The sequence below is a fragment of the Nelumbo lutea genome, chromosome 7 (assembly GCF_056320005.1).
Source record: "Nelumbo lutea isolate HS-2025 chromosome 7, American lotus-T2T, whole genome shotgun sequence".
Classification (NCBI taxonomy): domain Eukaryota; kingdom Viridiplantae; phylum Streptophyta; class Magnoliopsida; order Proteales; family Nelumbonaceae; genus Nelumbo; species Nelumbo lutea.
Window position 1 is genome coordinate 35,256,689 of NC_142690.1, and position 22,341 is coordinate 35,279,029.

General features: G+C 39.8%; 1 protein-coding gene across 2 annotated transcripts in view; it reads right to left on the bottom strand.

Moving 5' to 3' along the window:
- Window positions 1–327: 327 nt before the first annotated feature.
- Window positions 328–22,341, bottom strand: part of ARP7 (actin-related protein 7) — a 58,230-nt gene continuing 36,216 nt past the window's right edge. The window contains exons 4-7 of one of the 2 annotated variants that reach the window (XM_088954969.1): window positions 19,224–19,468; window positions 2,820–3,003; window positions 1,330–1,397; window positions 328–882 (exon numbers count right to left, since the gene is read on the bottom strand). In XM_088954969.1, the coding sequence (XP_088811095.1) occupies window positions 730–882; window positions 1,330–1,397; window positions 2,820–3,003; window positions 19,224–19,468 (650 nt within the window). In that variant the 3' untranslated portion in view covers window positions 328–729. The remainder of the gene's footprint in view (window positions 883–1,329; window positions 1,398–2,819; window positions 3,004–19,223; window positions 19,469–22,341) is intronic. The other variant, XM_088954970.1, reaches the window with a different exon arrangement.

The following is a 22,341-nucleotide window of genomic DNA, read 5'->3' on the forward strand; positions in this document are numbered from 1 at the left end:
AGATTACAATTCTTGCATAAGGAATTAATTACATATGAAATGGTTGTTGAATTTGTGTGAAAGAAAGATGATGAGATTAATCAAGATTCATCCATTAATGTTACACTCGCAACCAATAACAAGGAAAACAAGGAAGAGGTCATTATTGTAAGATCTGTATGTATCAGATGACCCGGATGGAATGAAATAACGTATCACCAATTTCACCCACGCCGCATTCCATCAAGCCTCAGAAACAATACATATCGGCCCAGGAGTGAAGGACCAATATGTTGCAATATTTTGAACCTTTCTCATGGTCCTCTCAATGGACAAAAAGAATAGGGATCCTTTTAAGTTATCACCCATTGAAGTTATACCTTGATCTTCCAACCAAAATCAAGTTGATAAATTGAGCATACATCTGATTAAACATTCCAACCAAAATCAAGTTTCATCCAGAAGAGAACCATGAGAAAGGTTCAATACCATTATCCTATTATATTTTCACCTAAAAAAGTCTCGTGTTGAAACCAATCACTCCACAGCATACTGTTGTACAAATTCACTCTTGTATATTAGTAACAGGGATCGTTTACAACAGCTTGCACCCACAAAAACAATCTTCATTCTTCAGGTTGATGATATCTTGCGCGGTCTTCTAGTAATGTACCTGCTGGTTAATGGTACAGGCGTACAGCTAGATGGCATGGACCCAAGGCAGACTTCTAAGCATGCACTAGGATAGTTTCAGAAGCATTTCCGGTGGACAATTGATGGTCCAGTTTCATCATAGTCTGCTTTGGTCACATGCTGGTTTTGTGGGAAGACAACTTTGGCAAGTATGGCACCTCCCATCCACGCTGAGTTCTTGGTCAAGTTCTCTGGCATATATTCAGGGGGCTATCAAAAGAAAAAAAAATCAGATATTATAGCAAAATTATTGCACGGTTAAAGATGTATAATCCATCTCTTTACACCCCAAGATTGCAGAACTGATGCCCATTGGGGGGTGCAAACCTCGTAACCTGCTTTCAAGAATTTCAACTGCATTGGGCCCAGGGCCTTGCGCTGGGCACCCTTCAAATTTTAACAAATACCCAACCCAGGCCCGCCCAGGCTGCACCCTTAGGCCTTAATGTCCATCAGACCAGGCTCTTGAATCAAGGCCCACCTTAAAAGACAGGGCACAAACCCAAGAAACATAAGGAGAAACAAATCAATTAAATATATCAGAAACGTATGTAACAGGCACCAATTGGTTCAACAGCTAAGAGTCTACACATATATGGCTTGTAGAAAAGTTTAAACATGGAATTTTATCATCACATAGATATAATAAATAACTACCTTGACAAGAGAAGGACGGATGGCTGATGAGCATAAGTTAGATTCTTTTTGGAACCTCTCTTCAAATCCTGCAAAAATCAAACCCCACATAAGCAGTTCTAAAAGTGCAACTCCTTGTCAAATGAAGTTCATGAGCATTGTAACCTACATTTTTCTATTGGGTATCTCACCCTTAAGCTGCATTATGACAAAAACTTAGCTGAATTTGTCTTAAGAGTTGGCATACATACGTTGGTCTCAAACTCTCATACCATGTAACAATGTCCAAAAGAAATCAACTGTTCTTTTAACATTTAGGGGGTGTTCTTTTTTTGGATTTTGAGAGGGGGAAAGTTGGTCAATGGGATTTTGGTTACCACAAACCAATAATCCCATGTTCATTTTTCATATTTATGTGGGGACCAGGGAAAGTTTATTTTCCTGGGTATCACTTACCCGGGTAAATGATACCCATCTCCTAGGTGGGTAAATAACTTTCCCACCTAGGGGGAAAGTTGCCCACACTTGAATGAGACAAAAATGCCCCTTTTAATAATGGATTTTTAAGGATAAAATGGCCATTACCTTATTTACCTAGTAAATAAAAGAACATGGGTAAATGCACTTACCCGGATAAGTGTTTCCCAGGAAAAACTTACCCGGGTAAATAACTTACCGAAAAGCGAACAGGGCCTTAGTAGAGTTACGATTTTCTTCCCATTTATTATTAGGGTAAAATATAAAAACCCCCCCTGTAGTTTCACAAGAACCTGCAGTTACCTCCCATCTTTGTCCCAGTAATGGAGACTTTAAAGTTACAAAACTACCCTTACAACTTATTAGGGCATCTTTCAATATAATTCAAAATGTCAGACTTACCCTTCTAGACTAAACTAGACCTAACTTTTTATAGAGTAAAATTACTTACTCTTTTGGGGAATTTTTTAATTAAAAGTAAAAAATATATATCTGGGGGTATTTTAATAAATTTCCATCTAAGTTGATAAATACAAGGGTAAAATAGGCACTTTTGAAAAACTAATGCATTTGGTCAATGTTTTCCACCCAAGACAATAAGTAAAGGGAGGTAACTGCAGGTTTTTTCAATACTTCAGGGGAGGTTTTGTGAAAATGAAATCTCAGGGGATGTTTTTATGATTGTCAGAAACCTCAGGAGGTTTTTGTATTTTACCCTTATTATTAAAACCATAGCTTTAGTTTTTCCTGTATTTTAACCAGTGCACAAGATCAAAAAGGATAAGATGAAAGCTGAAAAGGATTTGGATCGCTATGAAGAATAACTTTTAGTTCTAAATATGCTACCTACAAAGTGAATCAAGGGACTTGTGAAGCAAAACCGAATATAGTTGGGATGAGGCTTTAATCATCAACCAACCAATTGACTAACGAAAACAAACAGGATTGTATTTGCATTAACCCTGTGAAGCAGACTGCAGACTTCTCCTTTTAGACGATATAATAAGAGGGCCTCAAGTGAAAGAAAAATATACCAATCATAGATGCAGTGCCACCACAAAGTACAGTATTTTCCAATAGCTGGCGGTGATTCTCAGATGACACACTTGAGATACTACGAACAAGCTGCTCAACAATCCCATGCTCCTCCAAACCAAGTATAGATGGTTGAAACAAAGCCTCACCAACAGTATACCTTTCTCTTTTGATGGTTAGAACCTAAAAACCATATTTGCAAGGATAAACCTTTAATGCATCCAAAAAAAAAGTTCTACACTTATAAGTATAACAAAACATTATGATATGTATAAAAGGAAAATATAAAGCAATCATGTGTAGTGTGTTAGTGTAGTGGTCCATCATTGGCAAAGTAATACTTCTGATGGATGCCATGTGATTGACCTTGCCTCAAACTTGCTGAAGGATCCAAGTGGAGATCTTTAAGTTAAATGGACGATCACAGCCTATCCAATCTCTTGGGCATTTGCAATTAATTTGACAATTACTTTCTGGGGCATCCTAAAGGAATCTGATGAATATAATTATCAGTATCATTTCCTAACAATAAGTTTCAATCAAGGGCTTGTCCTAGGTGGTACCTACCATTGGCAGTTCGTGAAATTTGCTTGTAGTCATATTTGTCTAGCCTTTTATTAATTTATATAACTAAAACCTAGCATTTAGTCAGGCTGCTAATTTGTCATGTTCTACCAGCAAAGCAAAGTACATTAGCTGGGGTTGGCCAAAAGAAACTATAGTGCTCTATAGAATCCTATTGTACTTGGTCACAATTGTACATGCAATACACTTTTCGCGGCAATACTGCAATATAAATTATACTCTGCCTTTTTCAAGACCTAAAATTTGAATCAATGTGTTCGACTACTGCTCCTCTCTGTTCATGACTTCCTTGTTCTTCTTTCTCGACTGCAAATGGAGAACACAGACTCAACCTAGGTCTGAGAACACTTCGGCCTCTCTTTCTCTGCTCAGAACTTGATTGCCTTTCAAAGAGAATAACTCCAGAAATAAGTGGATCGTCGACTGAAGCTCTCCATCAAGGTTGGTTATCCTTTTTTTTGTGCTGTTGGTGTTTCTGGGTTGGAAAACCCTCAAAAATCTGCTCGGACTGATCAGAACCTAAAGAACTAGGTTATTTGTAGCCTTGGTTCTTGGCAAAAGGTCCAAGAACAGGCTGTGTTTACAGTGACCAAATGGTGTAAGGGTTACGGCAGTGGTAGTAGTTCATGTCTTTGGACTGGTAGTGACCTCTGAAAAAAAGGTCAGACAGACCTGTACCATGTGGGACAGATATGGTTGTGCGGTGATGCTTGTGACGCTCACCCTTTATTGAGCAGCCTCAAGAGGGCTTGTATGTGGTTAGTGAATTGCTGAATTACTGTAGTGGTGATTTATGGCTGTGTAATCAGTAATGGTGTGAATAAGAACAAAAGTTGTGTTTTTTTCTTTGGGCTGGAAGGAATGGCTGAATTGCCTACATCAACTTTCTGCCTTATTGGTGTTGTCTGAGTGCTGGTTTACCTTTTGTTCTAAATCTGAATGGTGGTTTGTGCACAGTGGTGATTGATTTTGACTTGTTGTGAACCTATCATCTGAGTTTAGAGATTGCTGTAGTGTTTCCTTGGCTGCTGTAGTATTTGGTTGGTCACTGAGAGTTCAGCATTAGAGATAGCAGTGGGGGGACATAATGGCAGCAACGGGAGATGGTTCTAGTGATCAATAACCGAGTGTGATGATCCCCTCCAACTATTTGGATGTGCAGATGACTTCCATTAAACTTAATGGTGAGAATTATGTGTCATGGGCCAAGTCAGTGGAAGTTTTCCTCAAGGTAAAGAGGAAAGTGAAACACGTGAATGAAGATAAACCATCAGCTGACTCTCTAGGGTTTGATGACTAGGAACAGGAAGATGCCCAAATCATGACATGGCTATGGAATAGTATGGAACCCAAAATAAGTGCCAACTTTGTGTTCTTAGATATAGCTAAGGACATATGGGCACATGCCAAGAAGCTTTATTCTGGGCAGGATAATACTACAAGGGTATTTCATCTCTATCAGGAGTATTTCGATATGCAGCAAAGGAATAAAACCATAGAAGTGTACTATGCCAGTATGAAAACCCTCAGAAATGAAATCAATGTCTATCATCCCCACACTCCAGATGTTAAGGTTCAACAACAACAGTGGGAACAACTAGATGTCACTAGGTTCTTAGTGGGGTTGAAATCAGAGTATAAACCAGTTAGGGCCCAAATATTGGGAGGCTCTACTCTTCCTACACTTGAGGAAGTTTTTGCATGGATTCGCAGGATTTGTTTGGGATCTACAGAGAATCCCACACCGTCTGACAGATTAGCATTTGTGATAGCCAGAGGAGGTGGATGTGGTACTAGAGGGGGAGGACATGCCTCCCGAGGAAGTCATGATGGTTCCATATTTGGCTGTGGTAAAGGAAAAAGTAACTCTATAAGGAAGTGTACCCATTGTGGCAGGGACAGACATTCGGTGAATTTCTATTATGATCTCCATAGCCCTCCTTCTACATGGGCTAATCATGTAGTAGCCGGTGGGGTTGAGGTCAGTGATAACCAACAGGCAGATCTAACACCTTCCACATCTACATCTGTTTCTGGGGAAGGAGATGGTGAGTGTACCGTGCGATGAGTATGAGAGGTTCCTTCAGGCTACTTCACAACATACTACAGCCACCCTTGCACACTCAGGTATAGCTTATCTGGCATCCAAACCCTCTCCCTGGATTATTGACTCTGGAGCCTCTGATCACATGACCGGGACTCCATGTGTGTTCTCTTCCCTCTTTGAAACTTCCACATCTCAAACTGTAACCCTTGCCAACAGTTCCTCTTCTCCCACCTATGGTGTTGGTAATGTTGACACGACTTCTCTTTCTTTACCATATGTTCTATATGTACCTAAATTTCCATTCAATCTTATGCATGTTAGTAAATTAACTAAGGCTCTTAATTGCTCTATTACATTTTTCCCTTCCTTTTGTGTTTTTCAGGATCTCAAGACGGGGAAGAAGATTGGTGGGGGCATGAGGCCAGTGGATTGTATTACCTTGACAGTGGTGGATCGTCAGCTGCACTTCATACTTCACTCACTCCTCTACAATGGCATTGTCGACTAGGACATCCATCTCCCAAGGCTCTCAAGATACAAGTTCCGTCTTTAAGTCATTTGTCGTCTTTACAGTGTGAGCCGTATCAGTATGGGAAACATCGTCGGGTTCCCTTCAGTCCTAGAGTTGATAGTCATATGTTGAGTCTTTTTGCTTTGGTTCATTCAGATGTTTGGGGTCCGATTAAAATAGAGTCCTATAATGGTTTCAAGTATTTTGTCACTTTTATTGATGATTGTTCAAGGATGACATGGATTTATTTAATGAAAGAAATGAGTGAATTATTTTCCATTTTTCAAAAATTCCATGCTGAATACGTACACAATTTGGTGTTCCAATCAAAGTTCTTCGTTCAGATAACAATCGTGAATACTTTCTTACTTCCTTTCAACAGTATTTATAACAACATGGCATCATTCATCAAATTTCATGTGCATCCACTCCTCAGCAAAATGGGGTGGCTGAACGAAAGAACCATCATCTCCTTGAAACTGCTCGGTCTATTCTTCATCATATGAGTGTTCCTAAACGATTTTGGAGTGATGTTGTACTTACTGCTTGTTTCCTTATTAATCGGATGCCCTCCTTCATTCTTCATGGTCAGTCTCCCTTTTCTATTTTGTTACCCACCTTGTCTCTCTTTCCAATAACACCCTACGTCTTTGGTTGTGTATGCTTTGTTCACAATCTGAGTCATGGGATAGACAAGCTGGATGCATGCTCTATTAAGTGTGTATTTCTTGGCTACTCTTGGACTCATAAAAGGTATAAGTGTTACAATCCCATTACTCGAAAGTGTTATGTCTGTCCTGATGTCACCTCTTTAAGTATGTCCCCTTCTTCTCGGGACCTGAAGTATTGGTATCTCCACCTTTGCTTCATTTTCCTCTTCCAGTCTGTGATCCTATTCCGGTTGTTCCAATTGGGGTTGACCCTTCACCTCCTCCAATGCAGATCCCTACTAAACGATCACCGATCCGGCACGTGTATACTCATCAACAGACATCGGCTCCTCCTCCAGCTTCTACCTTGTCTACGGATCCTGTTGTTGCTCCTATCCCAGAACCTTCAAGACTTGATCTTCCCATTGCTTTAAGGAAAGGTAAACGTAGTTGTACCCTCCATCCCATTTCCAATTTTGTTTCAGTCTCTCGCCTTTCCGCTTCACATCGCCAGTTTGTTTCACTGTTGTCATCTATTTCTATACCTAAGAATGTCCAAGAGGTTCTTACCTCACCTGGGTGGTAGCAGGCAATGGAGGAGGAACTCTTTGCCCTTCAGCATATTCAAAAGTGGGAGTTCACTACTCTTCCTCTCGGTAAGCATGTTGTATGTTGTAAATGGGTGTATACTGTTAAATACTTATCAGATGGTAGTGTGGAGCGTCTGAAGGCCAGACTTGTTGCTAAAGGTTATTCACAGTTGTATGGGGTGGACTATATAGAGACCTCTCTAGTGGCTAAGATTGACTTTGTCCGTGTCTTAATTTCCCTGGCAGTTATGTATGATTGGCCCTTGTTTCAACTTGACACTAAAAATGCCTTCCTTCATGGTGACCTTGTGGAGGAGGTATACATGGAGCAACCACTTGGGTTTGTTGCTCAGGGGGAGGAAGGTGAGGTGTGCAAATTGAAAAAGGCAATTTATGGGTTGAAACAATTGCCTCATGCTTGGTTTGGGAAGTTTAGTGAAATGGTGAAGAATTTTTGTATGAAACAATGTCAGGTTGACCACTCAGTATTTAGCTATGATTCAGAAGCCAGAAAGATTTTATTAGTGGTCTATGTGGATGATATTGTCATAACTGGCAGTGACAAATTAGCGATTGATAAACTAAAGGTCTTTCTGCAAAACCATTTTTAAACAAAAGATTTTGGGACGTTGAGGTATTTCTTGGGTATAGAAGTTGCCAGATCAAAACAAAGTGTAAACCTGTGCCAAAGAAAATATGTTCTTGATTTGCCGGATGAAACAAGACTGTTAGGTGCAAAACCAGTTGAAACTCCCATGGAGCCAAAAGCTAAGTTGAGCAGTGGTACAGGGGAAATATTTGATGATCCTGGAAGATATAGACGGTTAATGGGGAAGCTGAACTATTTGACTATCACGAGACCAGACATCTCCATTGCAGTCAGTGTGGTGAGTGAGTTTATGCAGAACCCTCAAATACCTCACTGGGATGCAATTCTTAGAACTGTAATTTGTAAGGTACCTAAGGGGAGCTCCAGGCCATGGGTTATTGTACAAATCAGGAGGAAGACTTGTGTATGATAGAAGATCTACTACAGGCTACTGCACATTTTTTGGAGGAAATCTTGTGACATGGAAGAGTAAGAAGCAAATGGTTGTGGCAAGGAGAAGTGTTGAAGCCGAATACAGAGCCATGGCACACATTACATGTGAATTAGTATGGCTGGGGAATCTCCTACAAGAAATCGGGTTCTCCATGGATAAACATATGAAACTGTACTGTGACAACCAAGCTGCACTCTACATCTCATCTAACCCTGTTTTTCATGAGAACAAAGCACATAGAGATTGATTGCCACTTTATGAGGGAGAAGGTCCTTACTGGAAAGATAAGCATAGAACATGTGGGCTCAGGTGATCAATGGTCATATTTGTTTACAAAAGGCTTAAGCTCAGGGAGAGTGAACTAAATATGTAGCAAGCTAGGATTATACGAGGGGGAGTATTAGAGCTAGCCAAATAATGGTAGATTAGTCATTTTATTTCTGTTAAGTTATGTGCTTATGTGGCAGTTTTAATAGAGACTTCCTGTCCATACTTAAGTGGGGGCAGTTTAGTCTTTGTACAACTAATCAGAGGCTAATTCATATTATGGTCGACTGATAGGGTTTAGCTTCTTCTTCTTCTTCTTCTTCTTCTTCTTCTTCTTCTTCTTCTTTGAAGCCACTAAGCAAACATATACAATTCACTCCCCGAACCCACATGGGTAGTTAGGTTTATGCAAGTTATTTGTTTAAGCACGACTACATGTGCCTATAAATACATATCTCACGTATATTTATCAATATGTTCATATATAGGTAATCATTGGATGCCTATTATGCATGTGTGAACACATGCATATTTTACATGTTATTTATGATGCCAAAAGTGGGTTTTAGACTTTAGTACTGGTGCTGGGAAACATTGTTTGGCTACGAAAGTTCCAAAAGGAAAAGCTGTGCAACATTCAACAAAAGAAGAGTGGCATTTGGTAGCAATGTACCAAAAACCCTATGTTCAGTAAGTTGTAATGGGGTATTTTTTTCATATATTTCGAGCAATGGCATTTTAGTTACTTTACTGCTATGTTGGGGTTTGAAGATAGCAAGGAACTGAGGGAAGTCTTGTCGAGAAAGGAGACTGTGAACAGAAACTCTTTCCTAGCCAAAGAAGGCACGGAAGAGAAGGGGAGTGGGGGATGTTCTCAAGAGAAAGGCAGGGATGTGGCTGTTAGGTTCCAGGAAATAAAGGAGGTGAGAACTGGTTTGGGAACCGATCAAAGAGAAGGACAAAAGAAAGTGAGGCCAGGATAACTAACAGCAACAGAGTGATTGAAACTGATTTGGATTGGGTCAAATTGGTGAGGAATAAGCAAGAACTAAGAAAGTTCTAGTTGACAAGAAAGATAGGAGAAGTTCAGTTCCAGAAACAAGGGAAGAGGAAGAAAGTTATGACAGTAAAGTGGAGGAGAGATACTAGATTCATCTTGATCCAATATCTAAAAAGGAAAAGGAATTATTGAACAAGACCTTTGTGAGAGGCTGGTGAGAATACTGTCCCCCTCAAGCTAATCATAGATATCAATCATGCCCAGCTTGCATACATACTGCTGCAATTTAGCTTTAGGGACTCCCTTGGTATGTACGTCAACCAGTTGCTCTTTAGATGCAACGAACTGTAGGCAAACTTCTCCAGTTGCCACTCTCTCTCTAATAAAGTGTTTGTCCACCTCAATATGCTTCATCCAGTCATGTTGGATAGAACTATGTTCTATGTTAATGGCCACCTGATTGACACAACACAGCATCAAGGGCTTGTCATATTCAACAACCACCTCCTCCATCAGAGACTGTAACCATAAAAGTTCAAATACACCATGTGCCGTGGCTCTACATTATACCTCAACTGAAGACCTAACCACCACTGACAGTTTCTAGCTCCTCCAAGAAACCAAATTTCCAACAACCATAGTATGATACCCAGATGTAGACCTCCTATCATCAATACATCCTACCCAGTCTGCATCTGTATATGCTTCGAGTGTCCTATGACCATGCTTTCCAAAGAGGGTACCTTTTCCTATGTACCCTTCAATTAACACAAAACTCTCGATATGTGTATCTCTAGGGTATTTGTTTTGTGCATCCCCCTCCCCACGAGCACACTAAGCTTACTGCTCAATCAGCTATATGTGCCTTTATGGTGTACAGTTCAGAACACAATGGCTTTCTATATTATAATCCTAAAGTTTGTCATCTTTGCATATCTCAAAATGCTATCTTTCTTGAAAATCTGTCCTTCATTGAACACATTGTTAAATTACTTGCACCATTCACCTTTGTTTTCTTTGCTCCTACAAGTTTCCAGACTTACGAGAACAAGTTACAAAGCAGCCCAAAAAAGACCTTCCCTGGATACCCCTTGCTTGGCCAAGGAATCAGCGACAGTATTTGCCGACCTGCTTACCCATTTAACATACTCTCATATTACTGGTTAGCCGCTTCACTTTTTGAGGTGGTTTCTATAGCCCCAAATGGCAGTGTTCAGGTTTGACAGCCACCCTACTACCACCAGAGAGTCTCCTTCAATTAGAAGATGTTCCACCCCAAGCTGGTTGGCAACCTGGATCCCTTGAACAGCAACTAGTACCTCGGCTCTTGTAGAGTCTCCCCCTCCCACCAGTCTGAGAATAAGGAAATAATGTTGCTGTTCTTATTCCTTAGCACATCCCCTACACCCGAAGGAACAAGGTTGCCTTGGATACTCCCATCAAAGTTCAATTTAATGACACCTTCTGGAGAAGGTTCCCACTGTACCTCACTTCTATTCTTCCTAGTGGAGGTATTAGCCACTTTTAGCCAATTCCTCCAAAGATCATCGAAGGAGAATTCAGCAAATAGGGCCAATGTCATGAGCCAATGGATTACTCTAGTTAAAATACAATCTTTCACTTCAGCAAAACTTCTTTCCTTCTCTAGGAAGGTTCTAGAATTCCTTTCCTCCCAAACAGTTCATAATATAGCTGCCCTAATAGATTTCCACATAATTTTACCTCTTCTCGTGTGCCACCCAAAGGTAGATGGATTAAACAGCATACTTGTATCAAGCGGCGGGTTCCACCTACATCCAAATAAACTAAAGCTCCAACTCCATAAGGCTGCAGCAAAAAAGCAAGAAATTAGTAGATGGTAACAGTTCTCATTCTGAGCCTTACACAGGAAGCACCAATTAGAGGAAGAGGCAAAGATAAGGACTCTTCTTTTGCAGGTTTTCCAAAGTGCTGATTCACTCATAGAAAACTTCCCAGCAAAAAACAGCAAATTTGGGGGAATAGGTCATACCCAAACTTCTTTGACAGGGAACACCCGGAGGTTAGGGCTGGCAATGAAGCATTTTAGAAAGGAAGCACAAGTAAAGGCCCCTTTCTGAAGAGGGGTCCAAACTCTTTGATCAGATTTAGTGGGGTCCAAACAAACCGACTCAAGTAACTGAAGCAACTCAGAAACACAAATCAATTCATCATCTCTTAATCCCCTACGAAAGCCAAAGTCCCAATTTAAAGACAAAGGAAGTATCGGACTGGGGACAAACTTTGAGATTGGCTCATTTTTGTAAAGGGAGAGAGAATAGAAAGAGGGGAAAAGATCTTTGAGGGGTTGGTTACCTACCTTCCACAAAAGCCATCTCAGATTCCCCCACCACCTCATGAAGCACTTTCCTCGGTCTTTTTGACAGAACCTTGGCTAAAAATTTGTAAGTGCTTCTAATCAAGCTGATTGGCCTGAAATCCTTCAGCTCTACTGTGCCATCCTTCTTTGGGATCAATTATACGAATATAGCACTAGCCATTTTCTCTAGAGATTTTTCTCTATGGAACTCTTTGAAGATCTGATCAAACTCATTCTATAGCATATTCCAACATGTCTTTATAAATGAGAAATTAAATCCATCTGGATCCAGAGCCTTATCCCCATTTATTCCTCTTAAAGCCTCCTTAATTTCCCCCAAATCAAAATCTCTCTCAAGCCAAGTTGTTGAGACATCACTCACCTTCTTGGGGGCCATCTCCCCAAGGGCCATCCAACTCTAAACTCTTGAAGAAACTAAATCCTTGTAAAAACTTACCACATTGCTTTGAATTTCATCCCAATCCCTCTACCATCTCCTCCCCCACCTGGATTCTAGAGACAAAACTCCTCCTAGCATTAGTGTAGGCATGAAAGAAGGCAGTGTTTTTATCACCTGCTTTCAGCCACATCAATCTTGATTTCCGTCTCCATTTCTCCTCTTCTCTGTAAATTATTCTCTTTATTTCACAATCCAGTCCCTTTCCATCCTCTTCTCCCGGGTAACAGTTCCTCCTCCAACTTGTTTCTCCCTGTATCCCCAAATATTGTTGAACTCCAGCTCTTGCTTTCCCCTTTCAGCAATTGGAGCCTCCTAACCAGTGTAAAGCCTGCAGACCCTTGTATCTTATCCCACTTCTCTTCCACCCACTCTAAGAAATTTGGGTGATCAAGTAACATGTTTTCAAACTTGAATGGTTTTGGACCAGAAAACATTACAAATTGTCTAAGCACGACTATCTTGTGATTAGACAACAAAAAGGCAAAGCTTTCTGTATCAGATTAAGCAAATGCTCCTCCCAATCTCAAGATAACAAGAACATATCCAATCTTCTCAGAATAGGTGGACTTTGGCCATTCAACCAAGTATATCTACATCCGCTCAGAGTGGATCGATTAAACCATTCCCCCTGATGAATTCACCAATCTTCTCATCCCCACTCTTTCTCTTTAATTCCTTCCCCCCTTCATTTCCCCCACTCTCCCGACTGAATTGAAATCACCTCCTATACACTATGGACCCACCCACTCCTGTCTTACCTTTTCCAGCTCCTCCCACATCTCCACCCTCCCCCTTTCATCATTAGGACCATAGACGTTTGTGAGACCCCACTGCCAACCCCCTTCCACCATTTGAAAACAAATTGATATTGAAAGTAATCTACTCCTTTCTCTGATCTTCCTTAGACATCTTGGGTCCCAGATGACTACAAAACCACCTGATAAACCCATCACATTCACCTCTGCCCATTCCCCACTATTGGCTCCCCAAATTTCATCTTTTATGTCCAAATCAAAAACAGCCAGCTTTGTTTCTTGCAATAATACTACCTCTGGTGCAATCTTCCTCTTAAAGCAGAAGTAAAAAATTCAGTGGTCTAGGTGTGGAGAACATTCATAAAAGGAATATGGCTCTTTTGGAAAGTGGTTATGGAGACTGCTTGATGAAAGGATAAATTGTGGGTGTTGAGAGAGATGTTATATGTTAAGTCTTTGGAGGCAGGGTAATCTAGTAATTTTCAAAAGAAAATAAAGGTGCTCCATGTCCTAAAATTGTTATACACAGGGGCACTATTGTACTTGAACTTATTTTTCATTAATATATATGTCGGGCCAACTTTCTTAGAGAGATTAGACTCTAATCTTCTCTTCTAAGAGTGGTTCTTCTGTTTCTCTTAACCATAATCCCTCTTTCTCTTCTCCCTCTCCTCTTTCTTCTTCCTTGTCTGAATACTAATAAAACTCTGTTACATGGTAGCAGAGAAGGAAATTTTGTGGTATCTTATTCTTTCTACCCCATCTCATTCCTTTCGAACTGCTCTAGAAGTTTTCTTCGCTAACTAAACCCTAGTTCCCCTAATCGGCCTAGGGCTATTTCACTCTCTATTTACTAAGTGATGGGTCTAACTACCATAATTGGCAGTGCAAGTTATGTGTGAAGTGAAAACCCTCTAGTGGGATCATTCCAAGAGGGAGTTGTGATGAATCTGAATGAAGGTATCAATCCAATAGTGATCAAATGAACAAAGCAGGTGAGATTTGTGTGAAGACATCAATTCAGAAGTGATAGAATGAGCAAAACAGGTAAGGTACTGAAGTGGCTATGATTAGTACATAATGTGCCTTTGCATGTGTTAGCTTTTCCATCTCTTCGGTTATCAAAGGGACAAACTTGAACCCCAAGCTGTTAAATGTGTTTTCTTGGGTTACTCTAAGACACAAAAGGGTACAAATGCTATACAGACCTTCGCTTTGCCATCATTTCATCAGCCCAAATGTCACCTTCCATGAGTCTATTTCCTATTTTTCTTCCCCCAATGATTCATCTCACTTGTTCACTCATGATGATCCTCCTCTTCCCATTCATGTACCTTCATCTATTCAGGTTCCTGTTCCAGTCTCTCTTCCTACCAAACCACCCCTTAAGCAAGTTTATTTTAGAAAGAGAACAACAGTTCAGCCTTTACCACCATCTGTCTTGTTGTCTGTAGATCCTGATGATGCAGTGTCAGAACCTTTGCCTTCAAATATTGATCTACCTATTGCTCTCTGGAAGGGTAAGTACACTTTTTTTGCACACCCTATTATTACCTTTGTTTCCTATCATTCTCTACCACCCACAGCCCGTGCATTTGTTACATCTCTCTGCACAATATCTATTCCCGAGTCCATGCAGGAGGCCTTACCTGATCCTGGGTGGAGGATAGCTATGGAAGAAGAGATGTTAAATTTACACCAGAATTGTACTTTGGAATTAGTTCCACTTCCAGCTTGTAAGAAAAATGTTGGTTGTAGATAGGTCTATGCTATGAAGCACATAAACAGGGGCACTATTGTACTTGCACTTGTTTTTCATTAATATAATGTTGGGCTGACTTTCATAGAGAGATTAGACTCTAATCTGCACTTCTAAGAGAGGACCGTCTGTTTCTCTTAAACCCAATCCCTTTTTCTAGTCTCTCTCTCTTCTTTTTTCATCTTCCTGGTCTAAATACTATTATACTAATACAACTTTGTTACAATGGGCAAAGGTGATTATAAGCAATCATGAGCTTGCGGCTAATGAGTAGAATCCTAGGCTATGGACCAAAGCAACAAGAGCTTCATAGAAACCTATCCATGACATTCTTCTAGTGTTCTTACCCTTCATTAGATATAACATGCGCTCTGCAAACCTTGTTAAACTCCGGGAACATGTGTAGTTGGGTGACTCACCATTGAAGGACAATTTCCATCTCTTTTTAATCTGTCTAACCTTGAGGATGAGCTTGCGTCTTCCTTCTTGTTGCCTTCTAGCTCAAGTTCAAGCTTTGCTTGGAACCTGGGGTTTAGGAGGAGGCTCAGAGATGCTGAATTAAATAATGTTTCAACTTACTCCATTGTTTGGACAGGATGTTCCTGAACCCTTCAAAGTCGAATAGTAGGATTTGGTGAGTCGGGATCTCCTACCCATAGCTTCCTACCCATGTCCATACCCACATCATAAAATTTGGACACATGTCCACTAACATGTGTCTAATCTTCTTATATGCAAATGTAATGGGACGAACGTTAAGTCCATCCTATTAGAGCTCATCCAATTAAACCCAATTACCCAAATAACATTTTTCTAACCAAAAAAAAAATTAATCCTTCCCCTTCCTTTTGGAACAGGAACCCTAATCTTCTTCTTCCTTCGGTCCCATTCTCTCCATTCTATTATCCATAATGTCCTGTTCCAAGAAACTTCATTAGCAGCCTGCAACCAGAAACCAGTGACGTACTCACTGGTATTCCTATTCTCTCCATACTCTCCATCGATTAGCCCTGTTCTTCTATTCTGCATAACGTCCTGTTCCAAGAAATTGCACTGGTGACGTGCTCAACGGCATCCTATTCTATGCATACTCCTCTATTGGTTAGCCCTATTCTTCCTGTGGCTCACAGCAGTGTGGTCCTCTTCCCAGGTATGAGAAAAAAGCACCGGTGGTTAAGCAACCTCATCAGTGTCCCAAGATAAAATATTGCAGAGAGAGAGAGAGAGACATAGGTGTTGAGCTGCCTAACGAAGCTTGGGAAATTGCTAAGTTTGAAGTACTTAGGAAACAAGTCCAGGGAAAATACAATGACACCCCATATGATAAAACTGTTTGCTCGAACTCCACAAAACTATGGGAACAGTTGTAGGATCCTCCACCGTATCGTAGCTTTAGGTCCTATATTTGGGATACCATGCAATAACACAAGAAAATCATTATTATGGAAAAAATAATGTGAGAATAAATTGAGGAGATTACTTATATAGAGTGTCTGGCCAGAAGAAAACATAAAATATGGGAAGCAAATAAAACAGAACATAACTACCCATGAGAATAACCTCATTGGAAGAACTATAAGAAAATAATGCTCACTTTTTTCTTGTATCGGTTGAGGTTGCTTAACCACTGCAGTTTTTTTCTCATACCTGGGAAGAGGACCATACTGCCGTGAGCCAGAAGAAGAACAGGGCTAACTGATGGAAGAGTATATAAAGAATAGGATACTGGTGAACATGTCACCGATTGCTGGATGCTGGTGAAGTTTCTTGGAACAAAAAATTATGGATAATAGAATGGAGAGAATGAGACTAAAGGGAGATGAAGATTAAGGTTCCTATTCCAAAGAGAAGGGGAAGGGTTAGTTTTTTGGGTTAGAAAAATGTTATTTGGATAATTGGGTTTAATCAGCCGAGCTCTATCGGGATGGAATTAGCGTCCACCCCATTACATTTGCACATGAGAAGATTAGACACATGCTAGTGACATGTGTCCAAATTTTATGATATGGCGACACTTGCTACAACTTATTAATTTCTTGCCCTTTGTTTCTGTTATTTGGGTATGGTTTCTCTCTATTCGGGTGTAGGTTGAATCCCCCACAAAATGTGCAAGGCTTGTTCGGTTCTACCTTTGTCAACTGGAGGAAGAGAAGGGAGACAATTATGTGGTGTACAAGAGCGGTTGTTTGCTAGACAGTCTAGGAAGAAAATGGAAAGAGGTGGTTCATTGCTCTCCTTGTGGAAGGAGGTCGAAGGAAGAAAGTGGGAAGACGGTAAAGGTGCTGAACATATTGGAGGCACTTTCTAGAATGAGAAGAGAAGAATTATTGCCTTCCACTCAGGCCCAATATGTATGTGTGATTCATTAAGGATGAAAGCATGGCTGTGATGGAAGGAGTTCAATAGTAAAGGTGTTGAACATCAGTAGGTCAATCAATGAAGAGGATTCAAAGCTAGTAGTGAGCTGGCAGCACAAAGAGGAGATTGGTTGGTGGAACTTTGTTAATGAAAGAAGGAAGTTCAATTGGATAACACAAAATTTAGAAGTTAAGCTGCAGTGGGTAAAAAGAAGTGCAAATTCCTTTGTTGATGCTTTAGCAAAGCAAAGGGTGAGAAGTGATCAACTTTTCTGGGTTGTGTTGTAACTTGTGTAATTAGCTGTCATCTCGGAGAGAGTTAAGAGAATTTATCTCTCTCATGGTGTTCCAATGTATCTTTTTCCATATTAATGAAATTTTCCTGTTATTGATAAAAAAAATCAACCATGGCATATCCTGGGACAGATGCTGGGTCGAGTCCCCACTTATAACGAATCCGTTTGAAAGTTGGGTCTTGTTGGGCCTCAGCCTTTATCTGATCCAATAGTGGGTACTTAGGTTGAGAAACTCCCAATAAGTGTAAATCCCTGACCCATGAGTTTGTCAGGTACTATGTTAGCTAGACCGAGTGTGTACTCTATGTGAAAATTATAGCCCAACAACTTATAAGCCCAATGCTGCTACGGCTGAGCACACGTTGATCCAGAACATGGCAGATGCTCCGATGGTCTGTACAAACTGTAAACTTTCAGCCCAAGAGGTATGTCCATTTTTGGATGGAAACAACTACAGCCATTAACTCTTTTTAAGTAGATTTGGACAGGGCCCGTCTAGACAAGGCCTTACTGAAATATGTTGTAGGCTGACCTCCTTGCATCAACACAGAAACAAATCCATGACCCAATGCATTTGTTTCAACAATGAATTCCTTGGCAAAATTAGGTAGGACCAAGGTGGGAGGAGATGTCACCAATTGTTTAAGGGAATGAAATGCTTGCTCTACCTTTTCATCCCATTCAAAGAAATGTTTCTTCAATAAATGAACTAAGGGAGCTGCCAGAGTGACATAGCTTTTGATGAATCGTCTGTAACAACCGATCAACCTAAGAATCCACACAAGGTTTCTGCGGTGTAGCTTGGACCCATTCTGCTATCTGCCTTGCTTTCTCCGGATCCATTTTTTTTCTTACTTTATTATCTAGGACAAATAACAGGTACCATGGAACAGTCCTATTTATGGCTGCATTATATATTTAAATAAAAAAAACGTCTATATATTGCATATGTATAAACCATAAAGACCAGGAAAAGCTGAGGTTCAAATAGCCAAACCTATGACCCAGGCCCCACACAACCTGGAAATTTGGACAAATATCTAAGCAAAGACTTAAAGCCCTCCAAGCCGGGCTCCATCTGACCTGAGCCAGAATTTGCCACCACTAAATTTAATTATAGCCAATAACTATATGCAGCATCTAAAAAGGAGATGAACAAGATACTGATATGTTGGATATATTTAAGATATGAAAAGGAGATGTAACTATGTTCCAAACTCAACGGCTCATTTAGTAGGGTTTCTAGCACGGATCAAAATCTCGCAACATATTGGCCCATAGGTACCGTATTGGTGACCCAATGATACGCAAAATACAAGGAGTTTCAGGGTATGAGTATGACCAGTTTCAAGGGGTAGGCAGGCCTTATAACAACTCCCCTGAACATGTTTAAAAAACTAAAAAATAAAAATAAAAACACGTTATTTAAAAGTCCGGTATGCCCTATCTGGTGTATCGTACTGTATCGATACATTAAACCTTGATGTCTAGAGCTAGAATGGAGAATGACAGGGCCTAGGGAAGTTTTGTAATTATCATATATTAATTCTTTATGGTGCTGCCAGCCTGTCACAACTAAAGAGTTTGTTGTTTTTCTTCCTACTCTCTCAAAGTTCTTGGAGAACAGTGTTGTCCTTTACACATCTGTTTTAATAAAATTTACTATTACTGACAAAAAAAAAAGAATTATAGTCTAATTTAGCTTTACTTTGCAATGAGAATTATAGTCTCTTGTAGCATCAAACCTGGCCGTCAGGAAGAGTATGCTGCTCTTCCTGGCATGATTTCTCAGTCTCCTGATAAGCAGCTTGATCATCGGCACAGCATGCATACTGTTCTTTCAATCTCTCAACATCAGAGATGCTGATATTTACCATTGGATTGGATTTGTGGAGTTCCTGAGCCATTAAGTTTGTCAAATCAATACCCCCAATCTCAAATCTTTTTGAAGCAATGTGCTGAACTGCACCTTCACAAACTGGTGCAATATCTGGTAAAAGGCCAAAATAACCACGTCGGACAAAGCTATCAGTACAATGTGCACCCTCTTGGACCATGGACATAACAGATTGCTTAATAGATTATAAAAAGGCAAAATTCCCATGTCAACCAAAGAATAGAAGAAAGAGAAAATAAAAAAGAAAGGTAGGAATGAAGGCACCACATAGAACTATGATCCATTGAACTTATTGAAGGACTTGGTCACAAAGTGTAATAGCCCTTAGCCCAACAGGTACATTTTATTATACACTTACACCTGGAGTTCCATAAGCCATGAGATGTACAGCCTATAAATAATCAATGGCATAGTTGCAAGTAAAATGCATAGGCATAGCAGAAGTGTTGCATGGACATGTACAGGAGTCAAAATCAATACGTTTTCAAGTTTGATTTGGACAAAACAAAAAGAAAAGGACATGCAGACACACCTCTACATAAACATATATACTATGAAGACAGACCACATTTTTTGAGTCTTTACACTATATACCTATAGAAGATGTTATAAAATATTGTCTCTGTTATTAAGAAATTCTTTGTAGAAAAATGGCTTTCATCATGTAGTAGCTGTTAATTTATGTCAAATACTACAGGAGAAAAGGAAATTATGAGTGTCCCCACTGTCTTAAAAACACAAGGGGCATTTTCCACCTAAGGCATAAGGTAAAGCACATCCTTTGTGAAGCAAGGCAGAAATTTAAAAAATAATAATAATAAAATTAAAAATGATATTATTTCAAAAAATGCAAACTTAAACTTTAAAAGAAACTGTTGTATTTGTGACTTATATGCTACAAGGGGCACTTTGTCTTTTTATTCTTTTACTTTTTATAGTTCAGCCGCCCTACTATAAATAATAAAACAGGGAGCCAGCCTACCCTTTTGACTCCAAATCTTCTCTCCTCTTTTCTCTCTGTTTTCTCTTTATTTTTCTAGTTCTCTTTCTGCTAATATGGTATCAGAGCAGGAATCTAGGGTTTGAAAACAGATCAATCAATTCCTCTTTCCTTTTTTCTCTGATTTCTGGGATTGAAACTCAATAACAGTTAACCGGCCACAGGGGCACCTTTGTCTTTTTATTCTTTTTTTATCGTTCAGCCGCCATACCATAAATAATAGAAAAGGCACTGCCATCCTATCCTACAGTCCTACCTTTTTGACTCCAAATCTTCTCTCCTCTGTTTTCTCGCTATTTTTCTAGTTTTCTTGCTGTTACTATGGTATCAGAGAAACTATAAATAATAGAAAAGGCGCTGCCAGCCTACCTTTTTAACTCCAAACCTTCTCTCCTCTTATCCTCTCACCTTTGATTTCTCGCTATTTTTCAAGTTTTCTTGCTGTTACTATGGTATAAGAGCAGGACTCTATGGCCTGAGAACAGATCTATCAACTCCTCTTTCCCTTTTTCTCTGATTTCTGGGATTGAAACTCAAGAACAGTTAATCGGCTTGGTCTGGAACAGTTCAAGTGCTTTTGTTCCTGTATTTTCTTGGTTGTTTGCCAAAGAAACACTGTGATTGTGGTGGCTGAATGTTGTGAAGAGGTTTAGTAATTTTCCAAACCCCTGTGTTGACTGTGTGATCCTTCTGTAACAAGGGATGTACTCTCATTAGGTCAGGAATGACCAATTTCTGCTGTAACAGCAGTAATCCTCTGATATCTTGTGGCCATGTGGTCTGGTTTGATGGTCAGTAGCCTTTGTCCAGACTTGGGAGTGGTCTGGCTTGTCACTGAAGGGTGTAGGACAGTTTTTTCCTCAAGTAACCTGGAGTTCAATCACTTAGTAAGTGTTGGTTAAGTATTCAGTGGTGCTGCTCCTGTGTTTTTACTATTAGGAGGTAACTTGGTCAATTCGAGGAGTAAGAAGCAAAATGTTGTGGCCAGATCCAATGTGAAGGCTGAGTATAGAGCCATGCCTTATGGAGTTGTAGAGATCCTGTGGATAAAGAATCTGCTAGGTGAGTTAGGATTTGTGGTTCATAGTCCTATGTCACTTTATTGTGACAATAACAAAGCATATTGAGGTGGACAAGCATTTCATTAGGGAGAAACTTAAAAATGGAGAGGTGTGCACTCCTTATACTCCAGAGATCAACTTGCATATGTGTTTACAAAGGGACTTCACTACTTGTGACACAATGATCTTTGTGACAAATTGGGCATGATAGACATCTATTTCCCAACTTGAGGGATATGAATTCATATCATGAATCATTTCCTGCAATTCTAGGGCATTCTCTGAATGACAATGCACTGCATTGGGCACCCATGGGCTGTGATTAGGGCTGAAAGTTAGTTTACCCAATTTGAAGAATTTCAATTGCATTGGGGTCAGGTTAGGGTTCAGGCCCATTGAAATTTTAACAAATTCCCAACCCAATCAGACCTAGTTGCACCCCTAGCTGTGATAAATGAGCAAGGGATTCCCACTTCCTAAAGCTTAATGGACAAGTGTGGGTAAAGAATTTGGTCCAAGAGACAAAAATACATTTAAACTTTAGCGAGAGTATGGAATTATGTAGATAAAATGATAAAAAGATGAATTAATATTGAAAAATCTGGCATAATGGTGATTATCATGGAACAATCCAATTAAAATACATACAGCAACAGGGTGGTTAAAAATAATATTTTTCAGTAGCCTCTAAATGCTAAGACTAAAAATACAATTTAGCTGTAATATGTGAATATTAGAGTAACTATCATGTCCTATAAAGCATGTTTACAAGAGACAAAATGGAGAAAAAGTTGAGATGAAAGAATAAAAACTTTGGTATACAGGAAAGGCTAAAACAATAAGAGGATGGAGATAATAATAGCAGATAAAGGTTTAAAATATCAAATTACAGATGCAAAAACAAA